Source organism: Phaseolus vulgaris, chromosome 5 (assembly GCF_000499845.2).
Source record: "Phaseolus vulgaris cultivar G19833 chromosome 5, P. vulgaris v2.0, whole genome shotgun sequence".
Lineage (NCBI taxonomy): Eukaryota > Viridiplantae > Streptophyta > Magnoliopsida > Fabales > Fabaceae > Phaseolus > Phaseolus vulgaris.
This window is the reverse complement of record NC_023755.2, coordinates 36,043,648-36,063,130: the sequence shown is the minus strand read 5'-3', so window position 1 is coordinate 36,063,130 and position 19,483 is coordinate 36,043,648. Positions and strand designations below refer to the sequence as shown.

At 29.7% G+C, this 19,483-nt stretch overlaps 2 protein-coding genes and 1 pseudogene across 2 annotated transcripts; 2 read left to right on the top strand and 1 right to left on the bottom strand.

Annotated features, from left to right (window-relative positions):
• Nucleotides 1-253: 253 nt before the first annotated feature.
• Nucleotides 254-4,114, top strand: LOC137835626 (glucan endo-1,3-beta-glucosidase 14). Its single transcript, XM_068644211.1, has 4 exons — nucleotides 254-513; nucleotides 972-1,999; nucleotides 2,128-2,251; nucleotides 3,885-4,114. The coding sequence occupies exons 1-3, from the start codon at nucleotides 438-440 to the stop codon at nucleotides 2,197-2,199; spliced, it is 1,176 nt and encodes a 391-aa protein (XP_068500312.1). The 5' UTR covers nucleotides 254-437; the 3' UTR covers nucleotides 2,200-2,251; nucleotides 3,885-4,114.
• Nucleotides 4,115-7,619: 3,505 nt separating this feature from the next.
• On the bottom strand, nucleotides 7,620-9,909 carry LOC137835629 (probable calcium-binding protein CML48). Its single transcript, XM_068644219.1, has 5 exons — nucleotides 9,350-9,909; nucleotides 9,200-9,246; nucleotides 8,686-8,861; nucleotides 8,315-8,333; nucleotides 7,620-8,118 (listed from the first exon to the last, which is right to left on the bottom strand). The coding sequence occupies exons 1-5, from the start codon at nucleotides 9,702-9,704 to the stop codon at nucleotides 8,008-8,010; spliced, it is 708 nt and encodes a 235-aa protein (XP_068500320.1). The 5' UTR covers nucleotides 9,705-9,909; the 3' UTR covers nucleotides 7,620-8,007.
• Nucleotides 9,910-15,458: 5,549 nt separating this feature from the next.
• LOC137835623 (rho GTPase-activating protein 5-like) lies at nucleotides 15,459-19,436 on the top strand (annotated as a pseudogene).
• The last annotated feature ends 47 nt before the right edge of the window (nucleotides 19,437-19,483 follow it).

Here is a 19,483-nt window from a genome sequence, read left to right as displayed (position 1 = left end):
AAAAAAATTATATTATCATCTCCTCAAAATACTATTTTGAGAAATTTAGCTAACAATCATTATTATAAAATATGATTTCTTATAAATATTATTTTTTAAGAGATATACCAAATCGGGAAAACGAGACAGTGATAAAAAAACGTGACTTTGATAAATACAGGTATTTTAAATTGTAGTTGCAAACTTGCGATTTTTTCACGAAAATAATGAAGAAAATCTCAGTATATGTCGGCGAAGTTGAGTTTGCGCGTCTAAGGTTAATAGTGGAAGCATAAAATATTGTGATAAGAAAAATATTAGAGAGAGAAAACAAATGGCATTGCCCAGTTTCCACATAAAAACAGAACACCTCTGTTGTATATAAAGATGCAATAACTTTGTAATGCTGTAAATCTTGAACCTTGAGCCTGGAAGCGCGGTGTTCTTGGTTAGCGGTTATGCCCAGTAACAGATTTGCAATGGCAACTTCTTCTTTCTTCTTCCCTTTGCTATTGCTGCTTCTCACTTTTTCAGGTTTGATATCTTCCACTCACTAGTCAACTTTTGTTCCATGGAGACTGAATATATAGTATAATTACACGAAGTGTTGTGGTGGTGGAGTATTCGAATTTCAGGTTTTCTTGCCAATGGACCATTCTGAATTCTGATAAGAATACTATTCCTTTCAGCATTCTGAATTGTGAACAGAATACTATTCCTTAATTTATCTTTCGTATTTGTCAATTGGGTTTGAGTATCTATTCTCCTACCTCTATATATTATAAGCTTTTTTGGTAATCTGAATTATTGGTTTTGTCAGTGTTTTTCAGTTTTTTTTTTACAGTTTGTCTCTCTTCAAGGCTTTCTTTATCTTCTTCTCGGGATTGATTGTTAATTATGTCTCTAGAGCGTTGTAAAATAGAGGTTTTGGATTTGTTATCTGTTATGTCTTTTTTGTATGTTCTGATGTTTTTTACAACTATGTTCTTCAGATTTGTTTGTGCAAACCCGGAGTCTAAATTTTGGAATCAACTACGGGCAAATAGCTGACAACCTTCCATCTCATTCTCGTGTGGCTGCTCTTATAAAATCTCTGAATGTCACAAAGATCAAACTCTATGATTCTGATCCAAATGTTCTATCTGCATTCTCCAATTCAGACGTGGAATTCATCATAGGAGTTCGGAACGAGGATCTGCCGAGTTTGAAGGACCCTTCTAATGCTCAGAGCTGGATTCAACAGCATGTTCAACCTTATATTTCACAAACCAAGATCACTTGCATAGTTGTAGGGAACGAGGTGTTCGACTACAATCTCTCTCAGCTTACAGTAAATCTCCTCCCTGCAATGCAAAGTATGTACAATGCTCTGGTTAATCTAGGACTAGCACAGCAGGTTACTATTACTTCTGCTCATTCTTACAAAATTTTAGCCTCCTCGTTTCCTCCTTCATCAGGAGTATTCAGGCAAGATCTGATACAATATATTCAACCCATCCTTAGCTTTCATTCTCAAATTAAATCACCCTTCCTCATCAATGCATATCCCTTTTTTGCATACAAGGATAACCCAAACCAAATTTCCTTGAATTATGTGTTGTTTCAGCCAAATTCAGGGTCTACTGACCCAATTACCAATTTGCATTATGATAACATGTTGTTTGCTCAAATTGATGCTGTCTATGCTGCCATTAAAAAACTGGGGCATACTGATATTGTAGTCAAGATTTCGGAAACTGGTTGGCCTTCTAAAGGTGACCCTGATGAAGTTGGAGCCTCACCACAGAATGCAGAAACATATAATAGTAATCTGTTGAGAAGGATAGCGCAGAAACAAGGCACTCCTGCAAATCCATCTGTTCCAATTGATATTTTTGTCTTTGCACTTTTCAATGAGAATTTGAAGCCTGGTCCAGTATCAGAGAGAAACTATGGCCTCTATTATCCTGATGGCAACCCAGTTTATAACATTGGATTACAAGGTTATCTCCCAGGAATGACTTTTGACTCCAAATCTAACGTAAGTAACACATGAGAAATTCAATCACTTTAACTGTAAAAAGTTTCTTCACTTTTTGTCTGAAACTTTTTAAAGTAGATGTATGTGTCTATTAATGTATCTAATGTTTCGTTGCTATTGTTATGCAGGTGTTGTCCTTCAATTTTGTCGTCTACATATTTACATTTTTGTTGTTCACTTGGGCGCTTTCAAGACAGTGATAAGGAATACAGTGAAACAAATAACATTCAAAAAATCATTCTTTTGCAAGAGGTGAGGAAAAATTTAATATTGTCCCTAAATTTTCTATTTGCCAAGTGCTGACACCTTTTTCTTCTTCTTTACATTACAATTTCAGAAACTGTTGGAAAACCAGGAACTGTAAATAATGAAAAACTAAAATTATTGTGCTGTAATTTTCATTTTGTTTTTCAGTATTTGGTCGTAAGAAAACTAATTCAGCTTCTGAACCTCTGATAAGTTTACATTATGATAACAAATTAGCAATGATCACGGCCATAAAGAGATGTGAAATCTAGAAAAAAGAATTCAAAAGCGTGTATTTGATTCTATCAAGTTATTCTTTGACTTTTTGACAGTAGTATGCTAAATATGTAATCCCAAAAATAGGAGCCATAGCGTGCAAAAGTGTGTGTCCAATTGGTATCTCTTTATGCAGAGGCTGTCAAATGCTGTCCAATTAGTGCTAGTGCATGAACCAAGTGGACTCTCGTGCCGGTATAACCACCCCCAGAAAACCTTATTTTTCACTATCTTGATTAAAAAAAATGGTGATGGGTCTCCACCTTCCTTATCTCCCACTTGCAATCATGCATGTGAATCTTCTGGTGAATAAAATTCTCCTTGTCTTCAGTCATACAAAAGTCCAAATTCGGTTACATCACACGGGAAAGAAAGCCTTCAGGTTCCCTCTTGACATATAACCAAACTTCATGAATTCTGTCCTTGTTTTTCAACCTTATCTCATAGGTGCCTTCCCTTTCCACTACTTTCTTTCCTTCTATTCCCTTATAAGCTTTTGTAGCACCCTTTGCTTTGAAGCTATGCAAAATCAACAATGATTATAATTGGATTAGAATTTGAGGTTCATTTTTATCTGCTATCAAAGTAAAACACTATCTCCTAATTTTTTCATCTCAGTTAAAATATAAGTTGAATTGTTTTTAGTTGTAGAAGGGTAATGTCAGCTATCAATAATAGACTGCTGTTGAATTGTTGAGTAAAGAGTTGAGAGATTCTTTTGTAATTTCTTTATCAGTGAGTTATAGCTTGTGTTCATAGAATTTCCTTTGCTAAGAATTCCTTTATGTGAACTGTTCCAAAGTCAAATGAGGTGTTATGTACTTTACAAGTTATGTTGAGTATGATTTGTAACTAAGGGAACCTTATAAGGTGAGTGTTGTTGTGAGAATCTGAATGGAGAAAAGTTTCAACTGTGAACATTATTACAATTGTAAAGTGCCTCTTTTTTGGACTGGAATCAAGTTATGTTGATGATTCAACAATAAAGTCATAAAAATTTGGCTGTGGACGGCTGTTAGTGATGGCCAAGGTGTGCTCAATTTAATTTATAGGGTTCTTACATCAGCATGGTTCAATTGGGATGAGTTTCACAGATAGGTGCAGCCACCTACAAATTTCAAAGCTCAAATTGTTTGAGCAGATTTGGATAGGGAAATAAGAAAATTTAATAAAAATTCAGACAACTTGGGACACTAAAGTAATGATAACGTGTGGTCATTTAATAGGTATATCTACTAGCATCTACAAAAATGGAAAATTTGAACAAGAATTTTATTCCAATTTTGATATTTTTAAATGATACTATTTTTTATGGAATGCTTGATTCATATTGTTGAATTAATGTTTATACATTCTTTTGCAGGGAAACAAATTCAAGGCAAAAATCCTATACTTTTTGTGCATAGCAATGGGAGCAGTTGTTGGAGGCTTAGTTCTAATTTTTAGTTAAATCCATTCATATGATTTTTTCTTTCACTGTAAGCAATAGTCAAAGATATAGGCCAGAATTGATTTTTTACAGAAAGTTGATACAGAATAAAATATCTTGTTTTTTTTTTTTTTTACAGAATGAAATAATTGTTGAGATTCACAGTTATGACTTTCTTCTTTTCCTAGTCTTACTTATTTTATCTGAAAAACTTCGTCAGAGTTAAATCAATAACTCTAATTTTAATTTAATTTTTGTTTTTTTTTATCTGAATGCTACTTTACAAATTTGTTGACTTTATTTATTGAAAAAATAAAAAAGTATAGATTTCATTTTCTTAAAAGTCTAAGAAAATAGAGAAGATGCAAATATTATCTGGCATGACATCAACAAAGTAGTATAATTCTCTCTTCATATTTCGTGTGTGGGCATGCTTAGCTAATAAAATAACATTTTTATTATTATAAATAAATAAAAAATCAATTCTATTACTTAGAAAAATGTTTATTACTCTTAAATTCAATATTTATTATGGTGACAATTATGTGGCATGGCATATTAGCTATCATTGATTAATTTGAAACATTGATTAGATGGTGGACCTCCCCCTCTAACCATTGTTTAGGGCTTTGAGTTAGAAAAATAAATAAATAGAACAAAGTAGTACGAATAATATGAATATGAAAATTAGGGTCCACTTGAGAAAATGAAAGTTTAGCAGCAATTTGAATGATTGTTCTAATCTATTGTGTTTTATTCATCAATGAGTGGGTTTGTGAAGCCGTAGATATTAAGGGATGCATTATTTGAAAGAAAGATTTTAATTGTAAATGTTAATTGAATGATTAGGACAAAATAATCCGTATTAAAAAAAAGCTCTTATTAGATATATTTAGTGTTTATTTAGTTAATTGTTATAGATCAACTTATGTTTTGATTTATCTTTTCTTGATATAAACTACTTTATCTATTTCTTTAGTATAAATAAATAATTTATTTTATGTTTTTTAATATGTTGAGTGTTTTTTTATTTTATGATTTTTTTAATGATTATCATCAAGTATTTTATTTATTTTTTCATATATGATTAAGACAATTATAATTCTTAGAAGAAAGTAACGAACATGTGATGAGTAGAAAATGAGTAAAAATACACCAAAAAAATGTCAAAAAAACATAACAAATCAAATTGTTCTTGCTATCTCTTTATTTTGACCTTTTAGACTTGTAATTTTGTATGATTTATTTATTATATTTTGAGGTGTATTTAGTAAAGTTAGATTAGGCTTGGTATAAGAGCAGTCAACATCAAGTAAGGAGTGCAATAAGATAAAAAAAAGAGTGCATCATGCAAGGTCTAAATAGAAGCCCAAATTGAAATGGTCAACATTTGGCCAAGAAGGGTCCACATTGGCGACAAGAACTTTTTCAAGAGAGGCATGAAAAATATGTGAAAGCATGGAAGACACTTCATCAAATTCAGTTAGCTTTCCAAGTTTTCTTTTGATTTCTTTACCACAAATTTAACTTACAATGCCAATACCTTATTGAAGGGATAAAAGTTATTTTGTTCCATATATATATATATATATGAATAAAGTTCATCTTTATTCAATAATGTATACTAAATTATTTAAATATGTTGTATCTCATTTCTAATATAGATGTCATTGACAATTAGTGGTTTTATTAGTTCAAAATTATATTGATAGATGGTTATGCTCATTGCATAAGTGCTTATTCTGAATATAACATAATGAGTGATAGGTCACGTGCAATATCATATAATCTCACTTGGATGTACCTTAAGATATTTAAAGTACATATATTTATTTATTATTTTATTGTGATTGACTTATATAAATTTTATTTTGGGTTGTTGTGTAATAAACAAATTGGAGGTTGGGTGCGATTATTATGTCATGGTGTGCATGATAACCATTATTTGAGTTGGTATTGATATAGATTGGGATAAGGCAATATGCTATTATCCACCATACATTGATAAATTGTATTCTTAGTTATACATGTATGTTAACTTAATTTCAAAAATTGTAATTTTTCCAACTCTTAGACTCAAAAGTAATGAAACTTATTAAAACAACATAGGTCAAATATTTTGTTAACATATATAACACTTTAGGCAGATGACACACTAATATAAAATTTTGTACAATTACATTTTTATTCACTTTTTTTATTTTAAAACTTTATTTAAATTTACTAATTACGTTTTACATACATTTACACTTGTGGTTGATTTATCTATTGACAATAGTTAGATTTGTAATTTTTATGTTAATATGTTTGTTTCAGATGAAATATACTATTTCATATTTGAATTTAGTTCAGTTTTTTTTTTTAAATAATATAATTAAAAAATTTACTTTTAATGACAGTTCATATAGAACTATCATCGTTTGAAGAGACTTTTAGTGATGATTCATACAAAATTATCTTGTTTTTTGATTTTTTTTTTAAGTATTTTAATGACAAGTTTTTACTATGTGGTTGTTACTAAAGTCATTTATGTAGATAGTAACATTAAAAAATTGTCGTTAAAATATGATTTTATGACAATAATTTAGACTATCATTAGTGTCTTAAACTTACGACAATATCTTTATTTAATGAGTCTAAAACTATTTTTAAGTTACCTTTAATTATCGTTAAAAGTCCTCTGTAAAGTACTGTTTTTTTTTATAAAACTCTTTATATATATATATATATATATATATATATTACTTAAAGTTAGTTTTTTTTTTTTTTTATCTTAATACCCTTTATTCTTTTTTCGTTAACTCAAAAATATTGTACAATCTACCGAAATATGTAGTTCTAAATACAGAGATATGTAAATATGAAACTAAAATCATTTCAATCTCTAGTGCCAATTTGTTGGGTAGCTTATTTAGTTTCATAGTTGCAAATCATTGAATAAAAATAATTGAGGCAAATTGTATTTCTGCACAAATACTATCACCAGTCTATACGTACTTGATTATTACATCCACGACAATACTCTATAATCAAACCCCACCATTGATTTATACAATCACAACCTGATAGAAATTTCGATGTCACACACAATGGATTTTTTTTTTAATAATGGAAATTCTTAATACTACACGCAAGTTCGAAAAATATTATATTGATGCATGATTGAGATTTGGTGAATGATTAGAGATAATGGTTTTTCTCAAACTTTTAAATTACACCAAATTCAGTGAATGTTATTCGTTTTGTTATTTGTATTTTTCCTATTATAAAACCTATCTGGCCACTATTTTATTCTTAATTATGTAAGCACTATGTATAGTTTTGAAACACTATTTTTCTATCATTATCTCTTTTTTCATATATATAATCTCTTCTATTTTCTTGATATATAGATTGGCGTGTAACCCTCTAGTTAGCAATAATTTACAAGTGATACAAAGATTCTTCTCAATTATCTTATGTGGGATGGCAATAACGTAGAAGTTAGTGTTTTGGCTTTGATTTTTGCTTCCTTTTATTGTACACAAAATTCATAAAATTTCATATAATTTCTTTCATCACCACATTTTTTTAAGAACTTAAAAGAAATTATGATTTAACTAATACAATTTTAAAATTATTCAATTTTAAAAAAAATCATTTTTCTCTCTAATTGAAAAATATATAGAATTATCTAAATATCAACACATCGACACTCTATTAATAAATACTAAATACAGAAACAAAGTCTGGTACAACTTTTACATAATGTTTAGAATCAAAAGTAGAGAAAAAAAAATATTAAACACATACATTCTTCTATATATACACACTTTCACCACTCACCACCTACTTTCTACTAATCACTTTTCTTGCCACAAACCCCCTTAGCTATACATAGATAAATTGTTGGCCAAATAAATGTAAATGAATGTGAAATGCTCTCTATGAAAGTGTGTCCAGCACTGTCGGAACACAAATGAATAAAACAATTTAAAAGTTTCTTCACAACATAAAACAATGAATTGAATGCAGCACCAAAGAACTTGGAAATCTTTACGATGAGCATAACTACTCATCAATCATAAGATACAAGGAAAGGAAGAACCATGGTCATGAATGCATCGTACGAAAGTGTAGCAGAACCCGTATAACGTGTGTCCTTCTCCTTGAATTTATCAGTGAGACCCTGAAAGTGAAACAAGTAATTAACACTTTAACAAACACAGGTATATATATACAAGAACATGTATTTCATCGAAATGCTAAACAATGGATCATGTGAAAGTTGGCCTATGTCAATGGAAGGGATGAAAAGAAACACAAATGGAGAAAAGGAGAAATAAGAAGCACGCCAATAGGGTCAAAATATCGTTGAGTTTTACCTTAATAATCAACCCACACCTGCATACATACAAAAACCGAAGATTAGATATATAATGGCATTGACATTTTCAAATACAACAAAAGCTAATTTAGTCCTCCTTTGTTTGAAAGATTTCAGGAGATCAATTTGGTACTTCAAACATCAGCGACATCAACCAACATGGCCCTCAAATCATCATTTTATCATTGCATACAAGTTTACAACAGTTTGTAAACTTGTCTACTTTGGTGCAAAAATAAATAAAAAAACATCATTTGAGGACAAGATTGATGTAAAACCATTTCGTCGACCAAATTAATGATCCAAAAGTCTTTCAATGACAAAGCGATAAAATTTACTCCCTCTACGACCCAGATGAAAATAACTTACTCGACAAAACTGTCAAAACCAAGCTCTACTCTTCTTACACTTCCATCACCATACTTGGAAAGTAGAAGCTGTAGAACTGAACCAGGCACAGCATAACCAATACCATACAGAGCATCTCTTAGTTCTAATGGATCAATTTTCCCACTCCTGTCTTTATCATATCTCTCGAATATGCCCTACAGAATTAAAGTAAAACATTCAAAGGCAATTTTACATGGATGAAGATCGATTATAGAACACAATTTATTTAATTTTTTTGGTAGTAAAAGTGGAGACAACATCAGAACTATCCAGTATAAGGTTCATGATATGGAGTTGTCAGCATAAATCCATCCATCCTATAGATTATCACGCAGGTAAAAACATAAAACAGTTTTATCCAGTTAAAGCTACTCAATTAGCTTATGAGTTAAACACAAATTTCAAACTTTAGGGATTCATAACATAGCATAGCATGAACCTTGCTTATCTTGAGAAAGAAAAAAATATAAGAAGAAATGAAAAAGAGACTCACTCGCCATTGACCAAGACAACTCCAGAGTGCTGCAAATTCCTTTGGTCCTGCGAAAGGGCACAAGCGATAGCCAATTGATCTCAACACAATGAAAACCCCAAGAAAGGAAAACAAAAAAAAGAAGATAAATTTGAACAGAAGTTAGCATACCAACTGCGAGGGGTTGGTGTGGATTCTTGAAGAGGAACATAAGGAGACGAATGGTCCTGAGATTGAAGTGGTGAAATCCTGAAGAGAGAGCTTGTTGCAGTTCACGCTCATCGATGAAGCCACTCCGATCCCTGTCCACCATCTGAAAGCTTGTAATCACGTCCTGGGGTGTCCCTGGGGGAAAAGTTGAATTCCCAGATGAAGAAACGTTGGCGTAGTTGTAATTGGAGGAGGAATTTGAAGGCGGGGGAGCATTGGAAGTAGAAGTCTGGTAGTAACTGGAATATGGAGGCTGTTGAGGCGCAGATGGAGAATACTGAGGTTGATATCGGTATCTACCGGAGGAAGAAGACATGGCTAGTTGCAATACAACCTTGGTGTGGATTCAAGATGCAGGAGTACGCGCAAAGAGAGAGAGATGTGTGTGGGATAACGGTAGTTTGTGATTTGGAAAATTGAAACTTGAGGAACACGTGTAGCTTTAAATGTAATGTTGTTAAAGGATTTGACGTAACGAGAGAAATCGAAACAAGCCACGACAACGTTGTTTTCAAAGACGGGTCAACATCGGCATGCCATGATGTGTTCATGTAATCAATAATTATCCTAATGATATATTTATTTTTTATTATATATATTTATTTGTAAACCCATCTCATAAAAAAATTATATAAAACTCTAAAAATTATTAAACTATCATTTTTCTTATCTCTAACGAACATAGTTCTAAAGAATTTGATTCGTCAAAAATACAGAAAAAAGAGTTCCTTAACACACTTTCAGTTTGAAAATTAGTAGTTTATTGTTTGATTTTTTTTTATAAAAAGTTTTTATGTTGGACATTCATATGTTACTTAACGTCTCATCTAGGTTGACACTAAGTAACAACAATCATTTGTCATCACATAAAAAAGTATTATTAAAAAAAATAAATATGAAGAGACTAGACCAAAATTCATATGTTAACAAAAACAATACATATGTGTATTATGCCTATTAATAAAGAATTCTAAGAATTGATTAGCACAAACCAAGATAGAGTCACATTTAAACCAAGACATTACTAAGACCCAATTTTTGAGCTTCCTCCAAAGCATATATAACTCCATACAATTTAGCAACTAAAGCAGTATGAACGTCAAGAAACACAAAGAAAGCTCCAGTAAACTCCTCATACTCCCACGAAAAATACTTCCACAAACGGCAAGACCTGGATAACCCCTAACAGCCCCATCAGTGTTAATTTTAACCCAACCTGGTGAAGGAAACTCTCATCTAACACAGGAAGATGACGTAGAACTTTACCAATGCGAGTGTTAATACTAAAAAACTTAAGCACATTGAAATCGAACATATCATTTTTCATTGAAGTTTTAGACGAATTACCCACTAGACAAGTTAAATCTTTAATAACCAAATAATCCTAAAAATCTCAATCTTATCCTAAAAACGAACATAATTTCTCGTACGCCATAAATAGAAAAAGTTATCAGAGCTAACTTAACCAATTTACCTACGGACTACCATCACTCTTATATTGTTTGAAAGTTTTAATGACTAATGTTTTCATTTATTAATAAACATTCACTATTTTTAAATAAATTACATTAATATTGTTATTGTGTTGTTATTTATTTACTGTAGGAGGTCAGTTATTTTGGAAAAAATATTTTAATCTGTATCATATTTATTATTCCTTTTAATCTGAGTGTGAAACTTTAAACGGTAAGAAACATGCCAATATTATTTTAATGCACTCTTATGTGACTTTAATACTTCTCGTACATCAATTAAAACAATGATGACAAAACTATAATATAAAAATATATGCACATTTTAATTTACAAATTGATTCAAAACTGATAGAACTTGTACGAGTAGTTAGGACGTGTTTTATTAAAAAAATAACTTAATTAAAAATTTAGTTATACTCTATTAATATAATTAATAGATATATTCAATACCGTAAAATTTTAGTAAAATATAAAGAAATATATTCTTATGTACTTAAAATTAGTTGAAAAAAATACCAATTTTAAATATTAGATAATATTAAGAAAAGAACACAATTAGGATTTATAAAGTACATTTTATCAACTTGAGTGCTTTCATTTGAAGATGTAATTTAAATTTTGATATTCATTGTAAGTTATGTAAAATTTTACTAGTTTCCACAAAATAGCACATAGAAAATCATAAAAAAAAACCCTCTTGTACACTCTCATGTTTATCCATGACATAAGAGGATATGAATTCCTTTCTCAACAAGATGGAAGAGAAGTTCAACAACCACAACTCTAATCCTAAATCCTATTTTGATTTCAACGATAACCATGCCATTAGATCGTCGATTAAGACTTCTAAATCCAACATTTACTACCATTTTGGTTGTGATAAACTTGTCCACATAGTTCTCAACAATGGAAAATTATGTGAAAAATTAGGGGGTAAATTGACTTGTGAAGTTTCACTTTCGTTTTATGATAAAACATTTGATTTTATTTATCCAATCAGAATTCGTTTGTGCAATCAGTAAAGCGAAAGAGTTTGCTGTGAAAATCGACTAAATACAAGAATTTCCATAAATCAATTAAACTTATTAATTGAGAAGAATGTACTTTAAAAAAAATACTATCTCTCATTATACAAAATAGAATTCAGCTTGTCTCTAATTTTTTTAAAAAATCAATTAAACTTTGAATTAGAATATAACTAAAGTTTTTTTTAAGACATTGTTCATTTAATTTAAGTTATTTCACATCTAACTTTTTCTCCTTTATATTATTTTTTTCAATTAATTTGATGAGAGATACGAAAAGAAATTAAGAAAAATGGAGATAATGTGATAGGGAAAAATGAAAAGTGAAAATGAGTTATAAAATGGTAATGTAAAATATATGAAGGTGAATTCTTCAAGGTAAATCCAAAAAGTATAAACACTTGAAAATATAAATAATAGTTTACGTCTATAAGTATAATTTGAATAAAAATGTATGTTGTCGGTGACTCATAGTGCTTTTGAAAAGTATTCCAGTCTTTTCGTTTTTTTAGTAAAATCAATTTAAAATTTTAATGTTATAAATAAATTTATACCGAAAAATAAAAACATCTTAAGCATGTTTTTTTTTTTTTAGAAAACAAAGTAGAATTAATATATATTGTATAACTTTACAATGAGCAACTCGATAACTCAAATTGGGCCTAAAGTGGGCTTCATTTGTTTAAGGGTTTGATTGGCATGTCTCATAGAAGATTTCTTTCTGCACCCCGTACTTTAAAAATACTTAAATTATTCATTCCAAATTTTACAATCTCAAAATTTTGAAATATAAAATTTAAAATATAAATTTATGTTTTGAATTTGATATAAAATTTATATTTCATATTGCATATTTTAGAATATAAATTTATATTCCAGAATTTGTATTCTCAAATATAAAAAATCACAAATTTTAACTTCAAAATTCTATAATTTAAAAAGATTTCAATTTTTTTTCCATAATTAAAAGAAACATTTAATAAAAAATATTAAATTACAATTTCATAACCCAATTGCAAAGCTCAAAACACCACATTAGGTTCCGGGCCATGTGGTTTAGAAAAAAGATTAACATCATAAGCTTCTCTAGTAATGCAAAATTAGGTCATTGAAAATGATTAATCTAACTAAGCGCGTTTTTCGTCTGACTTTTAAATTCACATACTAAGTAGATATTTTTTTTTTTCTATTTGACTTAATTCATTCCAAATCTATACTAAAATTTCTCAAGATAAGTTTATCTACACATATTTTTAAGAGAGAAAAAAGACTTTTTGACTTTGAACTAAAATTAATTTTATAGAACTTATTTGATAAAGATGTTCTATTTTTTTATTTATATCTAAACTAATTTTAACTTATTAAAAAATATTTGTTTTTTCTTAAAGTTACTTAAAAAAAACACCCAAACAATTTTTTAATGGAGTTACGGGTTTAGTATTTTAAATTAAGATCTAACCAATTTTACTTTTGACAAACAAATAAAAATTTATTTATTATTATTATTATTATTTTCTTTTCTTTTCAATCAACAAACACGTCAACAAAAATTATATTCACCCAAACCCTATTTTACTTAATGTGCCTCAATACCAAATTCAATTATAAGCCAAATTGATTATTTTTTCTTTTTTTTTTATTTCTTTTTAAGTGTGTTTTAAAGTTTTTTTTTTTAAAATGCATTATTTTATATTTTAATAAAATATTGATAACATTTTCTATTTTCTATTTTTGGATCCGGTAATTATGATGAATTAAAATTGCATAAAATATAAAATATAAATATAAAAAATAATAATATTTTTTCAAATAAAAAATTTAAAATTAATATAAAGATAACTTTATTCATAATATATTAATATATTTGTCAACAAACCATTTTTCTTATAATTCATAAGCTTGATGCAAGGGAGGCCTCAATCTCATGATAAAGAAAAAGGTATGAAGTTCAATGAGCTTTCCTGAAAAATATGTAATTGAAAAATAAAAATTATATGTAATAATTTTATTAAAATAAATTTTATAAATAAAAAAGTAATAATTATTTTAAAAAACTAACGTACATATTTAAGCGGATTATTTTATATTAATTTAAAATCATATAAGAATAGAGAAATAAAGGAGTAATGATTATATTTTTTTATGTTAAATAGTTTTAATATATTATAATTAATTTTTTTAAATGTAAAATATACTTTATTATGTTGTCTTTAGAAATAAAATTTATGCTTATGCTTATGATATATTAGAAAAATATTTTAAAGCGATTCAATATTATAATACTAAAACTAATATATAAAATATAAACTACAGGCTTTAAATTAATTACCTTTTTATTATAAATAAAATGTTAAAATAATTTTTTTGGATTACACACACAAATACTTCATTTGTACTAAATAATAAATACATTATTTAACTAAATTAGTATAAAATCTTCAATTATTTTAATTAAATATTATTAGTATGTTTTAAGGTTAAATTAACTATAATCAATAAAAAATGTTAAGAAAATAATTAAAAATATTATGATATAAAATTCACATCGGAATTAAAAGCGAAGGATGAAAAACTTACAAGTTTTTATTTATTTTGTGGATGCAATCTCATACGTATTAATTATGACTTTAGGTAATAAATACTCTTTCATCATTCGTAATAAGCTAAAAGACACGCTTTTTAAGAAATTCTTCAAAAATAAAAATAGGATAATGATTAATTGAGAACTCTATTTTTCTATACAACCATGTATAATATAATCATTTTTCATATAATTTAATTATAAATTTATTCTTTATTATTATATATATTTATATCTAAATCAATCACATAAAAAAAATTGTATATACTACTATATTATCTTACATTATCGGGTAATCATCATTTTCAACTACATATATATTCTTATAATATAAAATATCGGTATTTAACTATTAAAAAATAAATAATATTTTGATAAAATGAAGTAATTTTGAAAGAATAACTTTTTTTGACAATTTTATTTTAAAATTTTACGTTAACCAAATATCACAATTATGAATTGATATATTTAAATATTCTAAGTTATTAATATAAAAGAAGAGGTTTTAGCATAAAGAAGCTACTAAACATATATAATTAACTCTGGTCCACCAAATTAATACAATAATGACAAATACTTCTTACATATAAAAATTGTGGTCTCTACCATTCCATGAATACATACACCAAACTGATAAAACAATCTCCAGAATTCAAGGAAAGAACTAGGTCATCATCATCATCATCACAATATTCTTTTCTTTAATAACTCTTTTATTAATAAGAAATTCAAATCTCTTTTCATGTCAACTAAATATTGGTAACATGTCACTGCATTTATTAATTAAATCCAATAGATAATGTGGAATTTAGAATAATTAAAGTCATCTGTTATATATAAATAAGTTGGTGAAAAATGAATATATACTGAACTGTAAAAGGTGATTATTATGATATTGTTTTACAAGTTTTGAGGATGTTGGTGTGTTCAGTGTGTGTCTATCTGTCTTTGGTTCTACTCTTGATGTCCCTGTTGCTGTCTTTCTCTTTCTCTTTCTCTTTCTCTTTCCACTCACACACATGGCATATTCACAAGCGTGAGAAGATGTTCAACGCTCCACAACACGCAACATAAAGAAAACCGAGTTAATGATTCTCACGTCCCACACCCTACAAACACTACTGCACTTTCCTTCAATCAAACTCCAACTCATAACTGTTAACCTTGGCATTTTCTGAAGGATCAGATCACAAAATCTTTGTGTTTTCGTTTTTTATATTCCAAGTAAAGGCCTCTTTCATTGCCAGCCATGACCGAGGTCCTCCACTCCCCACCCCATTTTGCTTCTTCTTCTTCATCACCACCAACAACAAAGACAAGGACAACCACAACAAACTCATCAACTCCTTCTTCCTCTTCATTCTCTCGCAATGCCTTTCTCCGACCACACATCTCTCTCTTGGCTCTTCTCTTGAACCTTCTCAGGAAATCCTTCCTTCCCCGCAAAACCATCTCCTCCATCATGGACATAGGCTCACCAACTAACGTACGCCATGTTGCTCATGTCACCTTTGATAGGTTCAACGGTTTCTTGGGTTTGCCTGTTGAGTTTGAACCTGAAGTCCCCAGAAGGCCTCCTAGTGCTAGGTCTGTGTCTGTCATGCATGTGTATTACAAGAGATCAAGGCACTTCTTTCTTCGTTTTTTAATTAACTAGAGTCGTTTCTAACTGCTGTTGGTTCTTGATTCTTTAATATGAAAGAGGGATGTTATACATGTGTTATTTTTAATGAACATTATGGATTGATTATAAGTTTTCTTTTGACATTGTTAACTAATCAGAAATCGTGTTCAACATGAGGTTGAAGGTAACTGTTACAAAAATTAACATGACAAATTATCCTTGGATGAGAATGTAGGAACCTTTATATATACTTTTGAATGCATTTAAATTAGAGTCTCTAATTTGAAGGTTGTGTGTTTTGTTAATTTCTTTTTATTTTATTTTTCACTTGTAGTGCTTCTGTTTTTGGAGTTTCAACAGAATCCATGCAGTTGTCGTATGACTCCAGAGGGAACAGTGTGCCAACTATTCTGCTATTGATGCAAAGGCATCTATATTCTCAAGGAGGGTTGCAGGTTGATCTTCTAGATTTGTTGTAACTTGTAAATTTCACATGGTGGTGGTTATAGTATGCAATTTGTATGAAACCAACAAAAATGGCTCTATGGGCACATTTTTGTTCATTTTACATGGGATTGCATTAATTTTCATGCTGGATTTAAGAGAATTTACACATGCAGGTAGAGGGGATTTTCAGAATTAACGCGGACAATGGTCAAGCGGAGCATGTCAGGGATCAATTGAATCAGGGAGTGGTTCCAGAAGGCATTGATGTACATTGTTTGGCAGGGCTAATTAAGGTATAGAATTGCAACATGATTGCTTGCTTCTGACTCCTCTGTTGGTGTACATGTTTATAGATGCTTGTTTGGTTAATTGAACTGAATCATCAAATTGACTAAGAAAAGTCTCTTCTTTATGTAATATGATTATTACTTTTGCTTGTAGAAAACATATTGATTGTTTTTATTACTATTTTCAATAAAGACCAAAAAATCTATAATTCCTTTTCTTTTTTTTATAGATCTAGCATGTAATAGAATCAATTGTGAATATAGAATTGATTCAACATGTAAAGATAAGAGAAAGGAACTTCTCAATTTCAAAACAGTTATCTTTCTCTGTCTAATGAATGAGAAACAAACATCATTTCCAAAGTCCAAAGTGTATTTGAATGAATAATACCACATTGCAGATCCTTTTTAATTGATCAGATGACTAGTAGAATTGTCTACCCATGCAATATTTTGGTTTACAGATTAGATGGTGAGCATGAAGGCAGGGTGTATTGTCAGTCTTATTTGTGTAGGGAGAAAAGTTAAATTCAATATCTTAGGTATTATTTTGTAGTTGTGTAATCTTAATGCAAATCTTAATAGCACCAATTATTGAAATAAAAGTCAGATTCTAATTGAAAAACATTAAAAATAGCACTTAAAATAAAGTTTTTTCAGCTCTAATATTTTCCAAATTTTCCTAAGATGTCCTTTGTTAAATACTAGTCAAACTAGTGTTCTGTTGTCACTCATACTTATCCAATTTTCTAGTTACCAACTGTTTTAATTTTGTTAAATATAAAAGAATACTTCGTGATTACAGGAATAATCTTGTGAATTTTGAGATCCTGTTGGAAAGTGGAAACAGATGTCTTGTTGTGACCCTGTTGTACTATTTATTTGTCAAGTCAAGAATGAAAATATCATCATGGATGTGAATCTTTTAAATAATTCGTAAAAGAATTTTATGTTTTCTTTTTCATTGCTTCTAGCCAAGGTTAATGAGAACCTTGAATTTTTTTATCTGCTTTCTGCTGATGAATTGCATCCATATCCACCCTGCTTATGTCTTAATCTTCCAACTTTTTTACTGCTAGCCGCCTGCAACCAGTCAACTCATCTCTTTTAGAAAAATATAACAAGTTTCCCAACATGTTTGTTCAATTGCTGGTTCATGATACTATAGCACTACTTAGTTGGAAAGTGTAACCTTTACTGGTGTAGTGTTGTTCTAGCAAGTAAAACCAGAACCATTCCATAATTCCCTTTAATTAAACTCTCATACATGACAAACTATCTTGTTTATGATGGAATACAAGGTAAATGACACAAAACATTCTCTTGCAGATGATGCTTACAATATATTCTCTGTGCTTTGTTTTGGCAAGGAGATGCTTAATGTGTACATGATAATTTATTCTGATATTCTTGTATTTTTCAAGGCTTGGTTTAGGGAACTTCCTACAGGCATTCTGGATTCATTATCACCGGAGCAGGTCATGCAATGCCAGACTGAGGAGGAGTGTGCTGAAATAGTGAGACATCTACCTCACACTGAAGCTTCACTCTTGGACTGGGCCATCAATCTGATGACTGATGTTGTCCAACATGAACATGTTAATAAGATGAATGCACGTAACATTGCCATGGTTTTTGCACCTAACATGACGCAGGTGTGTTTCCATATTTTTTTCATTCTCAACTGATTTGCAGGGAAGACAAGACGTACTACATGAGGGGTTATATGATTTTTCTTTCTATTACTAAATTGCATATGTACATCTTTTTGAAATCCAATTGAAGTTTTCTTATATGTGAAAACTTTTGTGGTGTATTTTTGTTTGATATCGATCATGGCCATTCTGACAATACTTTACCCTTACTGTTCTGAATTTTTCTAAGAGTAAATAAAGATGCCAATGTGATTGTTGTTGTATCAAATAGTAGTCTAGTAGGTTTGATGCAATGAACCTGTTTGGTCTTTCTGACTGCAGATGGCCGATCCTATATCTGCACTGATGTATGCAGTTCAAGTAATGAACTTCTTGAAGACGCTCATATTAAGGACACTGCGGGAAAGAAAGGATTCTGTGGTAGAATCTAATCCTAGATTTCACCTAGATCCTTCGGGTGGTAATGGAAGCCAAAAACTTTTGGAGTCCTTCCAGCAAGATACTCCTGCAGAAAATGAAGTGGCTCAGGGAAACATTGTTTTAGAGAAAATTGGCTTAGAGTGTTTATCAGTCCAAAACAACTCAACAGAAGGAGAACTTGGCAGTCTGGCAAACTCTTCTGAGAATATTCTTAGCAATGAGGAACTGTATTGTGAGTTTCCACCCGTAGGAAACATGGGAAAGGGTAAAACTGGCCAATCAAGTAAATCAAATGGTAAAAAAGAGTCCAAAAAGACTAGAGGCAGCAACCTGTGATCATCCATCAAACAGTGCCAGTTGAGAAAAAAAAGGAATTGGGAGTTTATGCATCAATGATTCAAGATATGAGCATATCAAAGCTTGGCTGTGAAGAAGCATTGAAATGTAAATTGATTATTTGACAATGTGGCATTGTAAGTTTGTCTGTCTCATGTTGCAAATTGCTAGAGGAAGTTTGTGAAGTGGCTTCAGTAAGTATGTTCCTTTTTTTTTTTCTTTCCCTCGTTTGTTTAACTTATCTG